A 25741-nucleotide genomic window follows, 5' to 3' on the forward strand; every position below is an offset into this window, starting at 1 on the left:
AAGTTCTACAAAGCTCTCTTAAGATTCTAGAGTAACTCTTTACTACGAGATGTTTAAAATCCAAACAAGAGTTCATTTTTGGGATTTCAAAATTAACACACTTTTCAATATTTAAAAAGAGTCACATTAAGACCATCCAGTGATTTCTACTGTTTTACATATCCTGTCATTGCTTGTGCCAGTTTTCCTCTTGCCCTTCATACATTTGAACTGCAGCTGGAGAACAACTTGCTGGATATTTGACAGCTTTTCACTCAAAATCTAGCTGACCAGCCTCAGTGTCCTTTGGGGCCATTGTTAAAATCTAGCTTTGGTATCAGCAAATTAAAAAAGCATACTAATCAAATGAATACTTAATTATTATATGTTTAAGTTTGTCCTTAATTCCTAAAGAACAAAATTCCTGATAATATTAAGTACTAAGGCCAAAAGGGGACCCATAACAAGTACTTGATAAAAAGTGGATGAATATTCCAGAAGGGAAAATTATACACATGGTCTTTTTTGGACAGCGTCTTGGCTGGTTTGGAAAAAAAAAACCGTAAAGCATCATTTAGAAACATTGAGAAACCAGAGTCCTTCCTAACCTAAGAAATGAAATACAGAGTTACTTTTTAGTAGTCAGAGTAATAAATACACAAATTTTTTAAAATAGCATAATGAACCTGAGTTAAATTATTTAAAAGGAATCTTTTAAGATTTAAATGTAAATATTCAAGTACCCTAGAAACAAAAAATATAGAATTCAAACACTGTAAAGGATAAAAGTAAAAGATAAATAGCTTCTCAGTAAAAAAAAAAGGTCATAGCTATACTAGCATATGGAATATTGAAAATTCAATAAGATAAATGTTCAAAAATATAGACTTGATATTTAATAAGCAAAATAGGCAAAATAATCCACATAGAAGAGGAATATGATGAAGAAATAAGTTAAACTGGACAGAAGTAATTCTATATAAATTTGGACCTGAAAGACAAGCTTTTTGTTTTAATTTTGAGAAACTAGAAATAGAGAAAAACAAGAATTTAGTTGAGTCAAATTTTTATGCTTTCAAATAAAGATAGAGCTATTGATCCCACTTCTACAAATTTTCATAAGGAAAGTATCAGGTGAATGCAAAAAGATTTAGATACAAAGATGGTTATTATAGTACTGTATAACAGTAAAAATTAGGAGGAAAAAAATTACTTAAACTATGATAATGGAATACTTTGCAAACATTAAAATGAGTGAGTTGAGCTGAATATATCTGACATGGAAATTAGTCTATAATATATCAATGAAAGAAAAACCCCTAATTACCAAAGAATAAAGTATATGATCTCATTTAAGTAAGAACAAACCTATATATATATATAAAACCAGACACGTATACTTACATGTGTTATGTGCGTACACACACACATATACATGAATACACACGCATAAAATCTGGAATGCTATGTGCCAGCTATTGTCAGTTGTTATCTCTGATGGGGAGTGGATGAAAAGATTGGCAGAATATAAATTAATACCTTCTTCACTTTTATACTGTTTGACATTTTACACAAAGCATGTATTACTTTAAAAATAAAGAATAAAAAATTACATTTTGAAAAAAATCTAAAATAAGAAAACACAAAAATCTAAAGAAAAACCTGCCAGTATTTGATACAGCTTTATGAAGTTTAATTTTTCCATTAACATAGAAGCCAGAAGTATTTTTTAACCACCTAGGACAACTCCAGCTGATAAATCAGTCAAAAACTATGAAATCAACTGACCTTGCTACAAAGTCAATTTTGTTATTTTAAGCTTATTCCTAACTCATTGCTATCTGGTTTCAAGGGGCCATTAGTTTTAGCAAAATTTTACCATTATTTATTATTAATTAAATATTTAGAAAGGTATATACATTTTTTAAGTAAACTATGTTTTTCACAATGCATCAGGTATCTGGAGGCATATACATGCCATGATGGTACGGAGTACATAAAGAGAAAGAGTAGCTTGCTAAGTGAAGTAAACTGTAATTAAAAAAAAAAAAGAATGCAGTGATAAGAAATCAGGGGAGAGGGAAAATTAGGGAGGGAAGGGAGCATTTCTACTTACATATCCACTCAATAATATTATGGAAGTTACTAAAGTAAAACATAAAGTAATTATAAATTGTGAAAATATGTATAGATTTGCCATTAGTGCCTTTAACTGAGTCCATACATTCCAGGCACATTAAATTGAGGCCTGGCCCAGCCTCACTACAATCTTCACTTCTTGTAGCTGTCCATCCACTGCAGCATAATCCCAGCTGCCAATCTGAAAGAAACCAGCTAGTCAGAGCAGACACAACCAACAGAAACAAATGTCACTCAATAATGTTCAGCAGCACTGTGTTCATGGATAATTTCAAACAGTATCTCTGTCTAGAGCATTGATGTGCTCATTCAAAACACCTCCATCTCTAGCTACTGGAAATGAGTAGATAAAGCAGCCTGCCTAAAAAAATAAATGGAATGTTGCTTCAAAGAGGCTGCCAATAATACTAAAAGGCAAATACAGTGAAAACGCAGTGAAAAGTTCTTAAAAAAAATATCAGGACAGTTAATTTACTACATTCAGAAGGTTAAATATTTCTCAAAACCAGACAAATATGTTTAAATTATGTCATGGAAAGTAGTAGCGATTTGGACATTCATTTGGTAAGAATCATTTAGTCTATTTTTTCAATAATATTTGTGAGCATTCACTGGGTAAGAACACTAAAATGAGGCACAGTGAGGAATCAGATGACATGATCCTTGACCTCAAGAAACTTAGAGCCTGAAAAACAATACATACGCACACACACACACACACACACACACTCTAATTACACAGTATGGGCAGGGATAGAGAGAGGAAGGACAACAAATTTACTCTTATAATATAGTTTAATAATACTTAACATATAAAAAATTTGCACTTGACTCAAGTGTTTCCCAAATACTACTAGAATTTCAGTTGCTTCTTTGCACCAATAATGAAAACTAAAAACAGTGATTCTAAATAAATTTCCTCATCTTTGTGAGAAATATAAGAAAACAAAGTTGATACTCTGAACATTTAGAAATCTGTAATACTTACAAATAATCTTACATAGATTTTTCAAGTCCATGCAATTTTTTTAAATCTTACTCCTTCTAGAAGCTTGTATTTAGTTTAAAATTTAGTCACTTGATTTGAGACTACTTTTCCCACTCTCGATTTAAAATAAAGATGGTGCCTGCAGGAAGCAGGGGTTCCTGACAGAAGTCATCAGCATAACAGAATGGCTCAGGATTCCTTGGGTTGTTGATAGCAGAAAAGAAATCATAAAAATATTAAAACTTTATGTCCTTGAGTATATAATTTACTAGACCTATTTAACTAATAAGTCTGCAATAGGCATAATAACTAGCAAAATAAAAAGATTAGCTTAACTCACAACTTTGATGTTCATTTAATTGACTAAGGGAAACTTTGATTATTGTGGTTTTGATACACAAGAAAGTCTGGTATAATTACAAGGTATTTTTTATGTAGATTTTCAATTAAAACTTGACTAATCCTTACTGTTTATTTGGCTTTTCATTGTACAGTTCCTGCCCTGCACTGTGTCAAATATGCCATCTGTGTAACATGCTTCTGGCCAAAGATGCTTCAGGATTATTTTTGTAACACTTTGAATTGTAGCTGCATGAAATCTTAACTTACTGTGTTCAATACTTCTAATTTACTCTATTCCCACAACTATCTTAATCATGTTGTCCTATTGTCCTACTCTTAAATCTTACTGCAGTCACAACAAAGATTTCTGCCCCACCTGCTTAAAACAGGCTTACAGACCATTCTCCCAACTATTTAACAAATGTTAACAACGCTATAAATACCAATTGTGTTTATACTTTCTGAAAGATTCACTGCAGCCAGTGTTCTGCAGTAGTGTTAGAGCTGAAATAAGCTGTTGACTCCCACCATGAAAGTGATTGAATTCTAAGCCAAAAATGCTTTTCCTTGGATAAGATATCTGATTTGCTACTGCTGTCATGAAACTGGGGTCATGTAAACCTAAACACTGCTGCTGCTTCTTTTGGAAAACAGACCTTCTCAGAGTGATTATGTGTTACTAAAACAGCATTTGGAAGGATAAATTTGGAAGAAGGAAAACCAACCACTGACACTAAACACAACTTTGGGAAAACTTTCAGGTTTTACTTTCATGTTATAAGACCCACGTATACAATTCTTTAAATTGAGCACTATCATGGCTCTTCTTCCCCTCTTCCCTACCCATCTATGTAAACAGAGCTGAGTTCCATTTTCAAAAGGAAATTAATAACTTTAATTTCTGAACTCACATCAACATAAAATAACATTGTCTTTGCTTGTGAAGGAGAAAGGGACACTTCAGAGGAAACGTTAACGACTACTTACGGCAAGATACGGCAAGATGCAAGATAAAAAAGCACAGACAATATTATTCATATTAATGTTGTTCCTAAGCAACATCTACCCGCAGTGCATCGTTTAGCCTTTAAACCACTACCCCTTCTTCGAACCTCCACCAGACCCCAGGATCTGTCCTGACACTTCCTAACAATGGCTGCTCAGACCCTGTGCAGGGTCTGTACTTTCCCTTTTGTCAAAACCTATTAACTTATTATCAAATCCTGTACACAGCTGAATGACTGGAATGGATTGTTTAAAAAAATATATTTGTAGCCAAATAAATTATCTCTAATGTGGAGTTTCAAGCATTAGTAGAAGGTGATGAATTCTGTGGCAGGGTCTTTTTTCTGTATTTATCAAACCACATCATGTTATAGTGACTTTAGCATGTGACTCTCACATTAGTTAATAAAGTCCAAATTTGCAGATGGAGACTTTCCATTCTTTTACTTTATACTTTAGTATTATTTGAATTTTTTATAGTTAACACACATTGCTTTGATAAATAAATTTTTAAAGCCCTTTATATAACTATTTAATTATGTACAAACACACACATACACACACAACTTAGTAATGAACCCAGAGTTCTGGAATTCATGAATCTTAGGCCAAAAGTCCGTGTGCTTTAGAAAATGATGACAAGAACTACAATTAACAGTGATAACGTCTAAGATATTTTCCCTAAAAGTAGAAGTGATCTTTTTGGTCCTTCTCAAATATGAAAAAGATCATAGCTTAGTGAGTTAAATAACAAATTAAGAGACTGGAGTTACTCTAATTTCTGAGTGAGATAAAAGTTAAGAAATTGTAAATTCCTTCATCTTTGTCAAAGTTACATGAAGATTATTCTATTATACAAAGTCACTCTCCTGGCAACATTGAATGTGACCAAAAACCAGAAAGGAATCACAAAAGACCTCCAAACAGCCAAAGTGAAGGCAATATCCTTATCCTCATGTTAATGTGTATCACTTGCTTGGATTTTCAAGCAGAGAATTTTTCCCCCTCAAAAGAGAAAAAGAGTTATGGGTTGGCTTTTCCCCTTCGATTTTAAAGAGAAACAATTTTCAGAACAGAAAGTAGCAAATGAAAGAATTCCATGATCTCACTAACCAAAAATAATGACCATCTTTGGTTAGCTGACCATATAAACATCTTGGGGTCTATAATTCCAGACTTTTGCTAATGCATATATACATATATAAAATTTGTATTTCATATGTTTCATAACATCATCTGTTTTTCACTGTAATATGGCAAAATATATGTTCATGTCAATATATATAGACCTATATAGCAATATTTCTGAGGATGTATACCATTCCACTGTACGGATTTACCAATATTTATTTAACCAATATTTATTTAAGTTCTCTATTGTTAGACATATATGTGGGTTTTCTTTTTGCTATTACGAACAACTATACAACTGAACAATTTTTGCATACCTGCTCAATTATTCCTTTCAGTTAAAGTTCTAAGCAAACAGTACATGAATATTTAAAAAATGGACACAGATGTCTATAAAGATTCAACCTAGTTTCATCCTCACCAAATATATAACAATGTCTGTTTTCTAAACATTAGGAATTTTCATTATTTTTAATCTTAGGTAATCTAAGAGGCAAAAATGCTGTTGCATTTTAAATTGGATTTCATTGATTACTAACTAGTGAGGATGAACTACTTTTCATTTGTGGTTTGTATTTCATCTTTTGTGAGTTATCTGTTCCTGAACTTTGTTATTTGTTGGTTTTTTGGATGTGCAAAATCTTCTTTTTAGTAGCCAAATATATCAAGATTCCAAGATTATAAAACTACTTACCTATATTATCTTCTAAGTTCTAGAGTTTCACTTTTTATATTTATAGTATCTTTATTCCAAATAAATACATGTAATTCATTTGTAATTTCTTTCACTTTAAGATGTGAAATAGGGACTTACATTAATTTATATTATAACAATTAGCTAGCTAGCCTAACATCACATATCGAGTAAGATAGCCTTTTCCTAGTGGTTTAAAAAAAAACACTTTTACCATATGTTCTCATATGCAATATGTCTATTTCTGGAAGCTCTATTTTGTTCCACTGAACTTCAGTTCTTTCACTAGAACATGTTGTTTTGATTCCTGTAGTTTATGTTTTTGTATCTGGTAAAGTAATCAAAACCTATTTATCTTTAATTTAGTTCTACCAAATCTGGTAATTTGGTTTCTCAGGCTATCATATCTAAGAAATAGTTAATTGTAGAGTAGGAGGAGGGGTGCCCAAAGGCAGACAAACTGACACAGTAACAAGAAGTGAGAACTGATAGCTTGAGAGTAGAAATAGGGAAAATATAAAAAGAGAGCATAAAAATTGAAAAAAGAGCACTATGAAATTCTTTAGTTTAAGGTCAAATATAGCACGGAACAATAACTAATATTAATAATCAAAAATCACATTCAATAATTATATCCCTCACTATCTTACTGTAAAATAGTCTCTACTTCTAAAAACTACAGAACACCCACTGTTTTTCAAGTACACTAGAACATTTATGAAAATTGACTATGCCCAAAGTGAGTCAAGCCTCAACATATTTCAAAGAATCTGTATCATATATACCACATTCTTTAGGTTTAAATTAAGTTAAAATTAATAACAAAAAGACAACTAGATTGGATACATGAAGGCAAGCCCTCACTGAAGAGATAAACTTTAAGCTGAGGCATAAATGACAGAGAGCCAACATGTGAAAATCTGGGACAGTCAGAGAAAACGGCTATCATAAAAAGGTGTTAATTCAGTGACAATCTTCACATGATCAGGAACAGAAAGAAGGTCAGTGTGACAGGACACACGAATGAGGAAGAGAATAGCACAAGGCATGAGATCAGAGAGGTAGGCAGGGGTCAGATCATATGGATCAAGTAGGATTTTCATCCTATGTTTAACGTGAAATAGGAAGGTTTATGTTAAGGAGTGACATGATCTGATTTACAGTTTTAAAATATCACTTTGGCAGCTCTGTGGAAAGTGGATTGTAGATAGTTAAGGGTAGAAAAGGGTGACCAGATCTACTAATGCTAGCCAGGGAGGGATGACAATGATGGCTTAGACTCATGATAGACAGACATAAATGGTTTCCAAATATGTTTTGGAAATACCACCAACCTAGCTGCTTGTCATCACCAACTTCTTATGCCTCCCTACTCACCACATGGTTTTTTCCAGTCATAGAGCTATCCTATACTCCTTCCCACATGCTGGACTCTCTGCTTTGAATTCCCCTACCCTTTCTACTATTTCACCCTCTTAACTCCTCATTTCTTAAGGATTACGTTTAGGCAGTTATTACTCCCTTAATCTGGGTTGGCTGCTTCTTTTTTTGTGTGTGTGAGGGAGATTAGCCCTGAGCTAACTCCTCCTCTTTTTGCTGAGGAAGACCGACCCTGAGCTAACATCCATGCCCAACTTCCTCTACTTTTATACGTGGGATGCCTATCACAGCATGGCTTTTGCCAAGCGGTGACACATCCGCACCCGAGATCTGAACCAGCGAACCCAGGGCCACCAAGAATCAGAACGTGCACACTTAACTGCTGTGCCACCTGGCCGGCCCCATGGCTGCTTCTCATTTGTGCTCCCACATGTAGTGTACACAGCTCACTCAGAGCACATCACTATACATACAACTTCTAAAACTTTTTTCTGACTCACTAAAACTCCATCAAGGAACTGTTTTATATTGAGGGCTAGACAACTGAGCTCTCAACTTTTGGATATCACAAATACCATTTATATGATAATTAATAGGTGAGTTCTAGATAAGTTAGGATATATAATTGTTCTAGAAACCATACCAGTAAATACAATTATATTCTAAATATATTAAAGAAATTACATCTTTGGAAAGGAAAAATTATTTTGTAAAATTAATATTCAACTCATCGTGTGTTTGTTTTGTGAATTTGGGTTTTAGAGTATTTTTTCCTTAATAAAAAGATTTATTCTTACTCATATCTGACCCTGAATTCAATTATCTTAATTTTTCTCTCTTTTTAAGTTTCTTCTTTCTTTGGTTTTTGGTTTCTTTGAAATGGTGTTAGAAAGATTTGATAAGATTGTATGAAGGAAGAGAAGTGAATGAGTCAAACCAAATTCAGCAGAATTAATAATCAGAAAATAACCAACTTTTATTTATTTGTATGTTGTCTATAAAAGAATATATGTAATGCTAGGAAAATTGAGCAGATTAAAAAATGGTAAACATAAGAGAAAAAGAAAAAAAAATGTACCAAAGAGATAGAGAAATAAAGAAAAGTAAAGAGGGCTGTTAGAATACACAGCTAAAGATAAGAATCTATCCTTTAGTTGGAGGTCACAGACAGCTGAAAAAAATTAGCACATTTGCCTGAAAAATAATTCTTTCTGGTGTGTGATATATGCAAATACAGACATAGTTGTATATTGATAACCCAGCTGTTTTCTAAAAATTAAAAACAACATAAAAGTTTAATGTGCTGCGGGCTGTTTCTCTGATTACTCTTCCTTCTCTTATGGTTATTATTTCTATCGTTTAGTGCTTTTTTATAGGGAGATTATTTTTATGATCACTTACTATGCCATATGTATTAACCACTCACTCTAGAATAAAACTTCCTCAAGAAGAATGGAGCTTTTCCCAAGCAGTAGGTGAGTACATGACTTGCATGTAGACAACTTGCCCCTGTGTATGACTGTGTGAACATCTAAGTGTTCTGAACAGAACTAAAAATATAATAATGAACAGAAATAAGGAAAACTCTAGCTGCTGTACAGAAATAAGTCTTGTACAATCTGCTTTTAATACTAGAGAGGCACAAATCTATCCTGGTACCATTATTGAGGTTTTGCAGAGATAATGTTTTAATATAAGTCAAGTGTAAGAACAAATTTACATACTAATATTAGAGATGTTAAAGCATCTTAGAAGAACCAGATTCTGAAGAAAAGATGGTGTAGCTGGGAGATGGGGCTGGGAAGTAAATTAGGAGATGGCAATAGTCAAAGCTTTACAGCTAACAAGACTTGACTTGGAGGCTGTCCCAGCCTGGGGGTTTACAGGCATGTGGTTGGCCAGAGTTAGAGCAGTGAGAGCTAGCTCCCTGGGTCTCCTTGTATAGCTTTACTCTGATCTCAAAGTTTGGAAGGAACCAGTGCTTATGAAGAGAGAGGCAGTCTGAGGGCAACCTCTCTGAATAGTGGCCTCCTCCCAAGTCACCCTGTATCCCCTTACCCAGCCGTATTTTCTTCAAAGCATTTATCACTAACTGAAATCAGTCTTGGCTGTTTATTTTCTGTGCGTCCCATTAGAATGTGAGCTCCATGAGAGAAAGGACTTTGTCTGATTTTCTTTGCTCATCTCGGTATTTTTAGCACCTTGAACAAAATGAGTACTTGTTGAATAACGAATATATAATAAATGAAAGAATTAACTCTTCCAATTTATCAGCTCCTTTTTTTATCTATCCAAACCAGCCTAGACCAACTATTTCAACAATATCCCTTTAACAATTTCATCACCCCCCTCCCACTCTCAATCCTTTTTTATATATTCCACCATACTCCCATGGCCAAACTCCATCTCTGTCTCTCTCTCTCTCTCTCCATATATATACTTAAACACACACACACACACACACCCCTTCTCTATTCAACTTTTTTCTACATCTACTCTCCTGCTATTGAGAACAGAGAAAAACAACATGGAAAGAAAATAATAATTTATTTACTATTGAGCATCTATTAAGCACCCATCACTATGTTAGGTATTTCCATAAATATTATCTCACTCTTGGTACAAACTCTCATAATCTTGTTGCCTTTCTACCTCATTCATGCACATTTACTTATCCCAGTCCCCAGGCTAACCTTCTACTCTCCAAGCACAAACAAGGCAGTATTGTTCCCAGCTGTCCAGTGCTTATCTCTATCTGTGTTCTGGATTTCGTTCCTTTCCTCTTCCTCATAGAGCATGGTAGTCTATTACATGCTTTCTTTCCTGTACGTTTGACATGCTTCTTTTAGGATCTTTCCTATCAACACAGAAACATGGTCAAATGTCTACCCATTAAAAAAAAAATCTCCCTTAGAATGACTGCTTATGTGTATGGGTTTCTTTTTGTGGTGACAAAAATGTTCTAAAATTAGATTGTGGTGATGCTTGTATAACTCTGTGAATATACTAAAAATTATTGTATTGTACACTTCAAATTGGTGAATTGTATCATACATGAACTACATCTCAATTAAAAAGTTAAAAATTCTCCCTTCAATTATTCCCTTTCTGCACTGTGTTTACTTGTTCACCTTCCATTCACAGCATAGTCCTCTATCATCTAAATTACTTTCTCTAGGATCACCAATGACTCTTAGAATAATCCAATGGGTAGTTTTCATTTCTTATGTCTTCAATCTACTTTCAGACAGGATCTGAAACATACATGTGGTTATGCCACCCCCCTTCAACCTTCAATCCACTGCTTTATAATGCAGTCAAAATTACATTTTATGGCATTAAAGGTCCTTTGTGGTCTGGCTCCTGTTTCTGTCTCTTACCTTATCACCTTTGGTCCATTCCACATACATCATATTCTCCAGTCACAATCTCTTTCACCTACATGCAGGAAGCTTATGCAGTTTCTTCTGTGTAGATATCCTTTGCTCACAGCTCTACCCAATGTTCTTATTCATTCTCCAATCTACAGCTCCAGCGTCTTATTTCCCAGAAAAGGTGCCTAGATTCTGACTGTCTGGGTTTAGTGTCTATCCTCTATGCTTGTGCATACGTATAATGTACTTATCTCTATACTGAATTTATCAGTGTATTATAATTGTTTACTTATCCATATTTCTCCACCAGACAATGAACTCTAGCTAATAAGGTGGAGACTTGCCTTTCAACTCTTTAAGCTGTTTACGTATTTTGGGTTTAGTAAAAGATCATTGAAAAAAATGAATAAATTAAGGACTTATCCTTATTTTCTGTATTCTCCTTCCCTCACTTTACAATGAACTCTGCATGTATCCTCTAGGAAATGGTCTCTAATAACCATTTCTAATAAAGTGTTAACATTCTATGATTCTTTCTATAATGCAATCATTAATTTATGTTCTTTTTTAATAGTTGTGTTTTCCAACCTCTGGGTTTAATAGTGAACATAAGGGAAGGAACTAACACTTGTTGAATACTTACGATGGGATAGGCACCATGCATTTACATGCATTATACTTCACCTAATCCTTTACGGGGTGAGCATTACCATACCAATTCCATATATGAGCCAACAGAGTCTCAGGAGGACGCAAGTCACACACTAGTAGGAATCAGGGCCAGGAATCAAATCTACATTTATTTGTTTGTTTATTCTACTGTATCACACTGCATTGTGCCACAAGAGTTAGCACTATGATATGGAATGGCCATAATAAAAGATCCTATTTGTTTTAATAACACTCAGAAAGCATTATGAATTAATCATGTATATTTATAAGAATAGTGCTAAGTAATGAAGTGATATATTCTCCTTTCAACATTCTTAGAACGTAACAGGGCACGTTTTTTGAATGAATGCTTAATCTAATATATATGTTTATATAATATAAAAATAAAATAGGGTGTGATAAGTGGAAAACTTTTCAGTTAAAGTTTAATATGCTAATAATGAACTACTTGGGGTTGCAGGGAAGAAAAGGAAGTCAAAGAAACTTAAAGCAAAAGTTTTAAATAGTCTTTAGCAACTGCCGATTATGAGAAATAAATACTAAAAACTTATTTGATATGGCAGTTCCTCAAAAAGTTAAAGATAGGATTACCATATAATCCAGCAATTCCACTTCTGGGTATATATCCAAAAGAACTGAAAGCAGGGACTTAAAGAGATACTTGTTCACCAATGTTCATAGCAGCATTATTCACAATAGCCAAAAGGTGGAAACAACCCAAAATGTCCATTGACAGATGAATGGATAAACAAAATGTGGTATACACATACAATGCAATATTATTCAGCCTTAAAAAAGAAGGAAATTCTGACACATGCTACAACATGGATGAACCTTGAAGACATTATGCTTAGTAAAATAAGCCAGACTCAAAAGGACAAATATTGTATGATTCCACTTATATGAGGTACTAGAGTAGTGATGGGGTTCAAGGCAGGCCACCCCAAGATGCGCCACTCTGGAATGCAGACTATTTCGAGCTGAAGAAAATAAAGGCTCAGACTCAGCAAGAACATTCGACCTTTAACCCCTAACTGCCTAAAAGAAATTTAAAATAAAGGCCTGTCCCCAGGACAGGCCATCACCATAGATAACTTTGGGTTCTGGTAGACTGGGAGAATCCTTGCTAAGCCCACTCTTAACAAAGTTCTATTTACCAAACATTTGCTTTTCCATTTCCATGTGGGTTGCCTTCCTCCCCTTTGAAGCCCCAAATCGCTACCCTAAACGTCCTCCTTGTCTGTAGCTGAAGATACTTAAACAGGCAGCCTTGGCCAGTTGTCTGAGTTGCTCAGTTTTCCTGAGCCTCTCCCATGTATACATGCTATAAAGCTTTGTTTAATTTTCTCCTGTTATTCTGTCTCATGTGAATTTAATTTGTGGTCCAGCAGAAGGACCCAGACCAGGTAGAGGAAATGCCTTCCTCCCCTACAGCAGTCAAATTCCCAGAGACAGAGAGTAGAATGGTGGTTGTCAAAGACTGAGGCAGGGAAATGAGGAGTTACTATTTAATGCCTACAGAGGTTTCATTTGGGAAGATGAAAAACAAGATGGATGGTGGTGATGGTTGCATAACAATGTGAATGTACTTAATGCCACTGAATTGTACACTCAAAAATGGTTAAAATGGTAAATTTTCTATGTATTTGTCACAAGAAAAAACATTATTTGAAGTCGTAACATGTTAGTTTAAGTGAAAGAAAAACATATAATTTAGTTTACACATATAATTCAACTACATATCTAATGTCTAAAGGGTGTATGCCCAATTTCAAACATTCTACCAAGTTAATTTAACCAACATTTATTGTCCCATTGTCTAACCACATGCCCTGAATTTGGATTCAGTAAATATGATAACCAAAGATATATGACAGTCTTCTAGATCTCGACTGTCCAATATGGTAGCCACTAGCCATATGTGGCTATTTAAATTTTAATTAAATAAAATTAAATAAAATCAAACATTAAGTTCCTCAGTCACATTAGCCATGTTTCAAAAGCACAATAGCCACATGTGACTAGTGGCTACCATATTGGGCAGTTGTAGATATAATGAACATTTGCCTCACTGCAGAAAGTTTTATTGGACAATGCTCTTTTAGATTATACTTTAAATAGTATTCAGTAAACTCCTTTGGTAAATCATTAGTGTCGTGAGAAGGAAAGGTAATCAATTCAGAATAAAAACAGAGTCAATTATGTTGAGTGATCTGCAAAGGAAACAACCAGCTGATTTAATGTTTCATTTTTTCACTAGCAGTGTCACACAGATACAAGCTGAGAGCCATCCCTTATCATGCAATGTTGCATAAACTTTAATGACGTGAAAGGTATAGCTGTATCACTGTGGGCACACACCAATAGAGAAATCTTCAAAAAAAAAATAGGATCTCACATTGGGAGAAATGGTGTTAAGTATATTTTCATAGTAACTCTACAGAATATTATGGCATTTCAAAATTAAAACTATGTACACAGATTATATAGCAATATAAAATGATATATGCTGGTATGATAAGTAAAACAGGAGATTATAATATGGAGTTTATATTTTGATTTCAGTCATATAACAGCTATGTAGAGATATGGATACTTACTAGATGGGAATATAAAAAAACAAAAACAGGTGGTATATTTGGTGAAGAATTATGGACATTTAAAAGAACAAAGCAGCACTGTTCAAATATTGTTAAAACAATAAAAAAGGAAGTAAATGAGCCTATGCTATTCTAGTCTAACAATGAAATTATGCACTGTTTTGTGACACCATTGGCATGTTTGCTCAAACCTCAATTTCATATGTGGAACCCTATGTGCATCCTGTGTGATGCAGTCAATTGTTGCTCTAATAAAATAAAATGCCCCCCCGGAGAGAATATTTTCAGAGAACTGAAAAACTGGAAGAGTCTTTTAGAGTTCATCTGATCTAGCTCTAAAATAAACTGAAAAATAGCAATTCAAAAACTATGCATTTTAAGACAAATGTACATCTAGTGCTTGGTGCTTTTGTCCATGTACTAGCCTGTATCTAGCACATAAACCAGGTGATAATATATATTGGCAAATATATTTAAATATGTACTTATTACATACTGTCAACAGGATCAGGTCATAAGTAGAATTATTGGGGAACGCATCAAGTGCTGGTAAAAAATGACAAACTTTACTTGTTACAAATGTTCCTTTTAAAGTGATGTACAACTTTGCCTATGACTCAGAAGTCCTTGGTTTCTTAAATATAATTATGTTCTAAAATTGTACAGATATTTAAGGCTGTATCTGTTCAATTCTATGATCTTTGCACATGATGTATATTAGAGTTAGGAGGATGCATTCAATTAAAAATACTAAAAAAAAAAGCAAGGCTATATGCAGACTTTTTGGTGAATACTGTATTTGTCAAAACCATGTGTTGAGTGTTTACTTTAGACAATAAATGACAAAGATAAAACAAGTCTCAATAATGTCTAACACCAAGTTTGATGATATAGGAAAGTTTTAGACTTCATCCCTATTATTAACTTCTATACAGTTACACATGTACTTATGTATAATAGGTACTTGTTTTATCACACTTAAATAGATTTATGCTTATAATCTTATTTCTTTAATGAATTAATTACTATTTTCCTAATACTTTAAATTAGTCAGTAGCTTCAAACTTATAAAAATTATAAATATGATTATTGATCCCTTAATAGGTTCAAATTGAAAAAGCTCTCACGGTATATTGAGTCAAACATTTTGTTGGAAGTAAGTCCTGGGTTCAAGTCCCAGCTTGGTCATTAACTGAAAGGTTATTCTGCTTAAGTCACTTCACCCACCTGGTTTCAGTTTCATCATCAGTAAAATGAAAGCATGGGGAAGATGATACCTGGTACCTGCTAGTCTAAAGACACCTGTTAGACCCAGTCAGATAACTTACCTCTCTCAATACAGGATCAGTTATTGAATTCAGATTGACAGCTCCTTCATAGGTCAGGTAGTAGAATACATTTAGGGATCGAACAGCTTCTGGTCCTTGCTGTTTATAGCCAAAAATGAGATCAATCCATTGATGAAGCTGGCAGGAAACAAATTCACTCTCCAGGGCCTGGAAAAAAGGTGTAGATCATATTATTATGCTGGAATCTATTTTTAAAATACATAGAGAAATTTAGAACAAGCAGTAAGGTTTAACACTAAATTTACTGTGAACTGACTTATTCTGATGTCCTGTTTTCCACCAGAATCTGTTCTACTTTGCTCATTATTAGAGACTTTCTGGCACATGTCTCAGTGAATTATAATAGACTGCTCATGTTTCAGTATTATTCTACTGGGCTGTAAGCACTGTGAGGGCCAGGACTGGATCTATCTTGGTCACGTTTGAAACTCAGGGCTTGGCAGGTACTCAATTTATGCTTTAAAGAAAGGAGGTCATACAATGTAAAGGCTACTTCATGACAGCAAATGTGAAAACATTAAACATTTACTATCCACTTGAAATATTTATAATTTTTCTAGATATAAGCATTTTGTTGTCTACTGCAATAACGGTAACCAAATTATTAGTTATTTCAAATGAGTTTTTATGCCAACAAATTAAATCTTGGGAGAGAGAGTTATAATTACTGAATTATTATTCTAGGTATTACTATTAAACCAGACCAAATATTTGATGCTATTAACAGAGCAGTGTCCAATAAATAATGAATGGACATGATCAAGTACTCAGTGGAAATGCTGGGCACAAGATCTACTTCCAGTTCATCATTACATTCCCAGTTACTAGCATCGTACCTAAAACACAATAGGTACCAATAAATGTTTGCTGAATTTAATAAAGTTATAAATACAGAAGAGTTTAAAAAACTGCAGCCTTATTTTTAGAGAAGTATTCATATTTGTATTATTTAACTGTTCAAAATTTTTCCAACATAAAACTTTAGCATTGTGGACTAGTTTATCAATAAATAATGCTATTCAAATCACAGAGCTCTCAAACTGAAACTCTGAAGCTTAATTTGAAGTATACCAAGTTATATCAGATGATGTATCTCACTGAAATTCTTATTTTTAGACTAATAAGTGTATGGCTGTGATGTATTTTTGGTGTGGCTTGCTGCTATGTTATCAATATTATAAAAATAAATCTATTGGCTTTAAAACAGAATTGACTAACTTCTATGCCAAGCAACCAAAAAGATATTAGTTCACAGGTGTACACTATGTAAATATATGCTTTATTAAAATAAGTGCCTATGAATAAGAAAGATGTTTGTGGCTGAATTCAAATAATAGATTTCCTCTAACTAATAATATTAACATGGCTTCACAATACATCACGTACAACAAAATATATAAAATAAATATGCAAATAAAATTCTGGGCAATTCTCGTATTCCAAAGTACACTTGAAATGAAATACACCTAAAAAATATTTAGCCAAGTTTCAATTGGGAAAGTTACTGTTTTAACATCTCTTATAAAACTCACTATATTTGTAAAATTAGTAAACAGCTAAGAGAGCACAAAACTGCTTAATTTTTTATTTGAAATAAAAAGAGAGGGCTTGTAATAACTTTAAGTAAATTCCTATTTTAAGAACAAGGATTTAAAATTAATCCAAAAATCCAGGAACTACTAATGCAAGTTGCACACAAAATGATACGTTTGTTTCATTAACTTAGGCCTTGGGTAGAGATGGGGGGGAGGTGAGGAACATGTTTAAAGTGACACATAAAAACAGCAATTGTCTTAATTTGTGTGCAATGCACTCTACACAAAAGCCCTAAATATGTTCAAATTAGAGCAAGCTGCTTGATTGTCACTGCAGTCTCATGTCACATTAATGCATGACAAACATTAAACCATACACTTAAATGGCAATTTATATCATTTAAATGTTTACTGCCAGACTAGCTCATCACTCATTTAAATGTGACTTTCTGACAGCTAATTTCAGTTAATTTTCTCCAATTCACTTAATTAGAACTTTCAATCAGGGAAGGACCTATACATATCTTCAAGCTTACATCCTTTTCAGTTGTTCAAAATCTGAGTTAATAAACTGCTGAAAGCTCTACTATAATAGATTAGCATGCAGTATCTCTGAGTCCACAAAAAAAGTGTGACTATATGAAGCAAACTCGCTGGATGTACTCTGGGAAAGAACCTACATTTATTTACGTAAATAATACTCTCGCCAGTAGTTTAAATAAAAAACATTTAGTTCATATACACACACTATTGAAACGATAAAAAAACCCTGCATCCAAGCTAATTAAAAATTAATGATTTCAAAATTGTTTAATAAGATAAAACAGTCAGGAGTCTCCTGAGTGTCTGTGGTGTTGTGATTTGAGACTATAAAATTCTAGAAGGCTCAGCAAATGATGAAGTATAAATGAATTTTCTCAATATTAAAGCTCTAAAAACTAGGGCAATTTTATTTTATGTGTCATCAAACAAAGAATTGTGAGTTTTCCTAATGTTGATTACTTCTTTATGCACATTCAAAATGGTGAAGTTGGTTAGCTTTAGATGCTGTTAAACCTTTACATCTTGACACCACATCAGAATGTCAAGCAAAAATGCTAAAATGAAAGACACTGTATGCTCACATTATGCTGCAAACACACATGTAGATGACTACAGTGATGGTCAGTCCTCCCTTTACACCGTCATGTGATCACTACTTAAGGGGATGACCAGTAAGTCATGGAATTATTGGCAAAATCTTCTCCAGAGGTTGATAAACATGCTACTTTCATGAATTAACTTTAAATAAATTTCTAAAAACGAAAGTAAAAATCTCGTTAGTGGTCTTCAAGCATTTCTTGCAATACCTTAAAAAGGGACCCAAAAGAATGACTCCTACGGATATAAGATAATTCCGAAAGGTTTTAAAATCATTTCAGTACAAAGTCAGTTCAAGACTTTAATGTCCTTTTGCTATCAGTGAATGACAACTGCCTAACCAAAAGTACATAATAATAAACAAATGCACTTCCTAAAGACTTGAGGGAAGAAGTAAAGACAAGCAGGACAAAATTATTGAGGGAAAAAAATACAAATAATTCAAAACAGAATACCCTGGGATTACCTTTAATAACTTCTGTTTTTGAGATTCAAAACATAAATCATAAAACATATTAAAAATTCTTTAAATCTCTTTTTATATGTTAAGATTTTAAAAAATATTCTTCATATAAAATATTTATTTATATCCACATTTTTCATCACAAAAAAATAAAAACATGTCAGTGGAATGCTAAGCATCTGAGATTTTTCAAAGCCTTTAGGACAGACAGTCCTCATTAAGACTTGAGTTAAATATGGTGTGCAGCTAGGGGATAGTAACATTCTTCCCATGCTGCTCTCAAACCTAACCAATCAATTGTTAGTACTCCCCTAGCAGGATACATCATTTACATCCAATGTGTGCTCTGAGTAAAATTTGTAAAAAAGAAAATCCACTAAAATGTCCAACACAATACAATAATATCCAACTCATCTCAGTTATTATAAAATAAATCAGTGACTAATGTCCAATTGTTAAGGATCAAATAAGACTATGAAAAGACTATCATATGAAGCCTCACACAAATTGTCAATCCAATCCAGGGGGACTCATATTAGTCTTGACAAACTGTCTTGGGGCTGATATCTGTTTTTTTAATGAGATCTATCAAGCAGAGACTAAAACACTTGAGATATGCTAAAAAGTACAGTATACAGATGTCAAATACAAACACTTATTAGTAACTTTCATTTGTTTGGTCCAGATGCAGAACATCAACAAATTAAAGCTTTAATATTATAAAGATAATAGTAGATTATTCATAAATAACTCATTTGTGTAGCCTTGTGTCAGAAATAATGATAACATATATGAATATATCTAACAATAAATCTCACTGAAAGAATGTAATCTATGTTTTCCTGAAACTAACCCATTAAGGAAATGAATTATTTATTGATAAAAAAATTATATAAAATTATTCTTGTTTCCTATAGTGGAGTCAATATGATAACTTACGTAGAGATAGTTTGCTTTTTCCAAGAAATTCTAAGCTTTTTGAGAATAAAATGTCTAAAATAAAAGTCATTAATTACGTTTTTAATTAATCTATGCATGCTTTAGAGATAACTAGCAATTTCCTTTTATTTTCAAACAATCAAATTTTCTCTAATGTAAAAATTATGTAAAATCAAGAAAACCAATTTCAGTTAACAAAAGAACTTATTAGATAATTGTTTACCTCAAGACCAGGAAACCTTGTGTATTATTTGTGTTTCTCATACTTGTAATTCCCAGATTAATGCTAATATTTATTTATACTTTTGCTAAATGTTCTCATACCATGTCATTTTTACAGAGCAACCAGATAAAGCCCACTGATATCTATAGGATAAATTATTTTCATAAAAAGTCAAATGAAAAGTTCAAATATTATTTACAAACTTTTAAGTATAGAAATAATTGTATAACCAGAAGGAAATAGCTCTGTCCTGTCCAGATACACACTTCTGCAAATGTATACCGCTACTTTCATTCCAAGGTTTCTGAAAGGCTTGATCCAGTTCTGAGATACAAAATGCCATAGCTGTAAGTTTCAAATAAGAAAATAAAAAATCACTGGGTAACCCTCTTGACTGGATATACATTTAATTCTAAGATGTATTTAATCCTATTTTTAATGAAAGAAAGAATAAAAATTAGTTTGTAAATTTTTAACTGTACATGTAATTAAGAGTCAACTCATTTGAACGTAGATAGTAATATGTTTCAAAGAGCTAATGTTTGGATTGGCAAGAATGTAATACACAACATTATGAACTCGGAATTTTAAGTATTTTTCATTTCAAATACATATAATACAGCCTTCTTCCTACACACACACACACACACACACACACACACAGATCTAAAATGAACTAGCCTGTTATGTTTGCATGTGCTGGATTTCAAACACTAGTGGTAATGTTTCCTTAACATTGATATATGACCTTTGTAATTTACATTGAAGAAAGCTGTTTTTTTCAGCCTAATTAGAACTGTTTCAAATTTTCTTGCTAAATATATGATATAAAGTCCTTTCAACTTTTTTATTCTAGAGTTTCTTTCCATGTCAACTTTGTTCCAATCAAAATATGCTTTGAATTAAATGATTTTGATTGAATATGTGGATCACATTTCACTTCTAAGATTTAAAGTCCAAAAAGGAAAAGTTTAGCCTGTTCAAACAAAGCAAGAGCAGCCACTTTGTGGAAAGCTATTCACATTTAAGAAGACTGACAAATTGTTTGTGTGCACCATTAGGTCTAGTTTCTGCAATAGTTGCCAGATTTCCTGTCCCCCTAATAAGATACATTAACTCTGTAAATGCTGGCTCTGAATTTGTGATGAATCCAAATAACTTCAGCAAATTTTTAATCTACCTAAAATTTCTTTGTTTGAAAGAAATTCAAAGAATAGAAAACTTGCCATTATATAAAAATTTTCAAGAAAACAAGGTCACAGAAAAATCAGCATTTTTTTCATACTAGACAGACAAAAATTCAGGATGTAAATATGGTTTCCAAATGAGATTTTCCAGAATAATAAATCCACATTAATTCTCATTTTTAAAAAATGCATTAATTAACCTACTTAAGGAGTACTTGTTCAGGTGAAACACAATAGTGAAAATATTGAAATATTTGATGAACTATAATCTACTAATAAGAGCTCAACATTCTCCCATATTGATTACAAATATATCACAATGCTTCAGAATTCAGATATTTACCTTAATATATAACAAACATGTGAAACAAATTTTATACTATTTACAAAGAAAAGTTTAACTTTGGAGGCTTAAAAATATTGTGAAGATGTGACATTAAGAACAATAAATTGTGAATGTTAAAAGGAAAGAAAAAAAGCAGGATCAAGGATTTAGAGAAAAAAATTATGGGATGTTAAGAACAAAAATAATATCTGACAGTTAAAAAGAAAATGAAATGTAGTCAACAACACATTGAAGTTCAGGCTGAAAAGCAGATAGAGAAATCAGTAAGAGGAGTTCTGTGCTTCTCAACTGCCCTTGAACTGTTGGGCAGAAGAGAGATTTTGGAGCCGGCAGCACACTGTTCACTCTACCTTTATATCATTACTAAAGAAAAGTGGGAGTCAGTATCATATCTTGATATAACCATCAAGCACTCGTGCATCTTTTGGCAGGAGAATCATTCTGTCTACGATTGTTATTGTGTAGTTTTAAATGGACTAGTCAACCAGCTGTTATATATTTTACACACTGAAGGCCATGTTTCCTTTGAAATTCATAGTTTTAATCTCAACTGAAGTCTGTATTGCTGTGTGCCAAGATCAAAAGGATTAGGCAAACTTGCACGATTACCCTCCTTTTCAGAGATGATTTTTTTCTAATGTTTAAAACAGTCCTATATGCTGACATTTTATCCAACTATTTTCTTTAGAGCTACAGAAAATTAAAACATTTAATTAACATTTCAACCTTAGGTCACCCTTAATCTAAAATCTAGGAATTCATAATATACAGATTTTTAAACTAGTTACAGTATAACACACATAGGGAGACAGAGCTTTTAAAAATAATTCTATTTAGTAAGAACTGATGGGGAAAAACTATAATGAAAGGATGGATATACCCATTTTTTTATTATTTGCATTTTGCACGGCTTTGCTCAGCAAACAGTTCACAGAACTTACAATGATGCATATGCATCAAGACAAAATAAATTTAATGTAACAGAAGTAAGTAATGCAAAGATCAGGATAAATCACGCCATGAAATTCTATAGACTTGTTAGAGGTACACATGTATTTGGCCCTAAGCTTTCTAGCAGGCAACATAAAGAAAGAAACACGAACACTTACAAGAGTCAAAAATGACCATATTGTAAAAACAAACCAGATGGCCTAGAAAAACACATTATTTCTATTCCTGAGATAAGAAATTCCTCCCTTGGCAATATGATGGAATCCAGGTATGTGAATCTCGGAGGGACTGACTTAATCCTGGGATAGATTTAAAGTATAGACAAATGGAGAAACTACATATTCTTCAGGCGATCCTGCATAAACATTTCCTCTTAGGTGAGGCTTTGAATGGTAAATTCTAGATTACACTCCATGACGAGTATCTGGAATGCAGCCATTTTATTTTGTTAGTTAAATGTTAGAACCACACGTTTCAACAGCTAAACTGAGTCACGGGACTAATTATCTCTTAAAAATGTGAAGAGCATAAGGAGAACACAAAGAAGCATCTTTGGAAGGTAGGCCCGCCTTCCCTTGGATGGGGACGTGGCCTATCCTAAGACAGGTCCAAGTTTCTCCACAGAGAGTAATTTTGGGTAGTTTCCCATACAGATAAATACGCAAAAAAACCTCGAAATGCCAACCATGATATCCTAATACTTACAGATATTAAAATGTTTCAAACTGATGTAGCGATGCTCAACCCTTTAAAAAGAATTAGTAAGGTATCCCTAGAAAATCATTTTCGAGCATTGTAAATTGCTGTTATGCTAAGATAAACTAATTATAAAAATATATACTTAAGTAATTAAAATATTAATCTAAAATTCTCAATTATCCACCTAGATATGCAGAAAGGAATAGGTTTCCTCTTCAACAACCATCAAAAAATGTATTCATCTGCTGTATGAACTTTTGAAGGTTTTATTTTATAGTCAGTTACAAAAGGAAGGAAACAAAACCAAAAAAATTTAATCCCTTCCCATTTGCTTATCCACATAGATCTGATAAATACTAGCAGTCTCTTGCCTTTGAAGATGACCAGACCAGAATCCCTACTTATTGCCAGATGTAGTTTAATCCCACGGGGACTCCAGACAAAAACAAGGAGCTGTCTTCATGGCACCAATGATTCCCTGAACTGACTGCTATAAACTTACACTGGCAAATCAAAATCCTTGGCAATACAGAACACTTATTATATCACCACTCCCAAGAATATCCAATAAAGAAAAACTTGAACTAAGGAATATGAATGCAAAAATGGCTGAATATTTTTTAAAGCATTGACAAGTTCAGCAAGAGAATTACATCTGCAATTACTTTGTGTATGTAATTGTATACACATAGATTATGTAGGAATAAAGTCTTTTTTCATTCTGCAACTTTTGATTAATATCAGCAGCTCTGTCATCCATTCAATCAACAAACATTTATTGAGTCTTTACTATAGGTTCTGTTCTACACTAGATTCTGGGGATAATGAGATGAGATGTTCCTTTGGAGGGAGGGCAGGGAGGCAAAAGGTCATCTCTAAGATGACTACAATAGTCTACATGAGAGGTGCTGAGAGCCTCAAGAAAGTAGCAGTGGGAGTAAAGAAGAGGGGACAGACTTCAGAAAGATCTAAGTTAATTTATTACTTACACCAACTGATTGCCAATGTGAGAAGTGAAGGAGAGGGAGTTCAGGATGACACCCAGGTCTCAAGTTTGGACGTTAATCATACTGGAGAAGGAACAGTTTACATGGTAAGAGATTAATTCAGTTTTGAACTTAGTGTTAATATTTTGGATTTTCTTTTATAGATTTGAAGTTAACTCTAAGCTGTTTTTGGGTCTAAGACTGCTAATTATAACAGAAATGTGCATACTACTTAAATATTAAACTATGTTCCTGTTTAATACTGGGATGTCGAAGCCAAAAAAACTTGGGATAAAAGTGACCAAAATTTGACTCAAATTCACCACCAAGACTTTACACCAGTGCTGTCCAATAAAATATAATGCAAGCCACGTACGTACTTTAAAATTTCCTAGTAGCCACATTTTAAAAAATAAACAGGTGAAATTAATTTTGATATAGTATAACCAAAAATATAAAATATCATTTAAACATATAATCAACATAAAAATTATTATTTTGTATTAAATCTTAGAAATCTGGTATGCATTTTACACTTACAATGTACAGCATATCTCAATTCAGACTAGCCACATTTCAAGTGATCAATAGCTACATGCGACTAGCGGTTACAAAACTGAACAGTAAAGCTTTATTTGGTTCCAAATACTGAATCTGCATTCAGATTTTTAGGGCACTTTGATACAAAAGGGAATGCAGGGATTAACAATATTTAACCCTTTAAAAAAATACAGCTTCTCCTACTGAAAATAAAGATAAACCTTACAAAGCACCAAGCACCTGCAGACTCAGAAATGACCTTTGATGCAGTTTTGAAGAGGTCATTACAGTTCTCAGTGCGATGAAGAAGGGCTGTATCTTAGGGCATGACAGCAGAAACATAATATCTTCAAGTGTGAAACTGACATAATGCTCTGCAACATGTATTCTTTAGTCACTTACAAATCTCTGAAGAAATGTGGCAGCATTCAAAAGATGGCACTATGACTATCCTCTCTAACAATAAAGATAAAGGGCTAATTCTACCAACTACAACGTCATCTGTAAACTCTCCATCCTTAAAGTCCTTGGTTAGAGTTCCTAAATATTGTTCACTCAGCTGTATCAGCAATGTACTTTAAGAACTACCATATAGCCATAGACTACAATTTAGTATAAGGAACACAATGTTTGCTGAAAGTCAGATATGTGAAATCTGTAGACAATGTGGATGTATTGATAAACATAAGAAGCACCTTATTTTAGTAGCAGATGGAACTAGCCTCTGTTGGCCCACTTCTAGAATTTCCTTAATATCTGTAACAACAATCTATGAATCTCTAAATCACAATAAATTGAAGGTCTGATTCTTTCTTAATTATCAAAGGAATAATGACTAGTTAACAGGGTCAGTCTTGTTTAATTATTTTTATGCAGCCGTAAACACACCAGTAATATGAGATCGACAATCTAAACTTCTTGAGAGATTTAAGTAAATTTGTTATTTATGCTTCCTTACCTCCCTTTCACTTAACTAATCTCTCGTCTTTCTATTATAGGTACATCACCGAAAATGTTTTTGCTAGGATTACCATGTCCAACTGTCTGAATGCAATGGATGCTTATCTTCCCTCGCTTCA

General features: G+C 33.2%; 2 protein-coding genes across 11 annotated transcripts in view; one reads left to right on the top strand and one right to left on the bottom strand.

Moving 5' to 3' along the window:
• DCLK2 (doublecortin like kinase 2) overlaps positions 1-25741 on the top strand; it is a 229018-nt gene that overhangs the window by 200133 nt on the left and 3144 nt on the right. The gene's annotated exons all lie outside the window — the stretch shown is intronic.
• Positions 1-25741, bottom strand: part of LRBA (LPS responsive beige-like anchor protein) — a 705137-nt gene that overhangs the window by 60050 nt on the left and 619346 nt on the right. For all 10 annotated transcript variants that reach the window (XM_070504873.1, XM_070504881.1, XM_070504880.1 and 7 more), the window contains one exon: positions 15633-15800. In XM_070504873.1, coding sequence (XP_070360974.1) covers positions 15633-15800 — 168 coding nt within the window. The remainder of the gene's footprint in view (positions 1-15632; positions 15801-25741) is intronic.

The sequence above is a fragment of the Equus asinus genome, chromosome 3 (assembly GCF_041296235.1).
Source record: "Equus asinus isolate D_3611 breed Donkey chromosome 3, EquAss-T2T_v2, whole genome shotgun sequence".
NCBI classification, from domain to species: domain Eukaryota; kingdom Metazoa; phylum Chordata; class Mammalia; order Perissodactyla; family Equidae; genus Equus; species Equus asinus.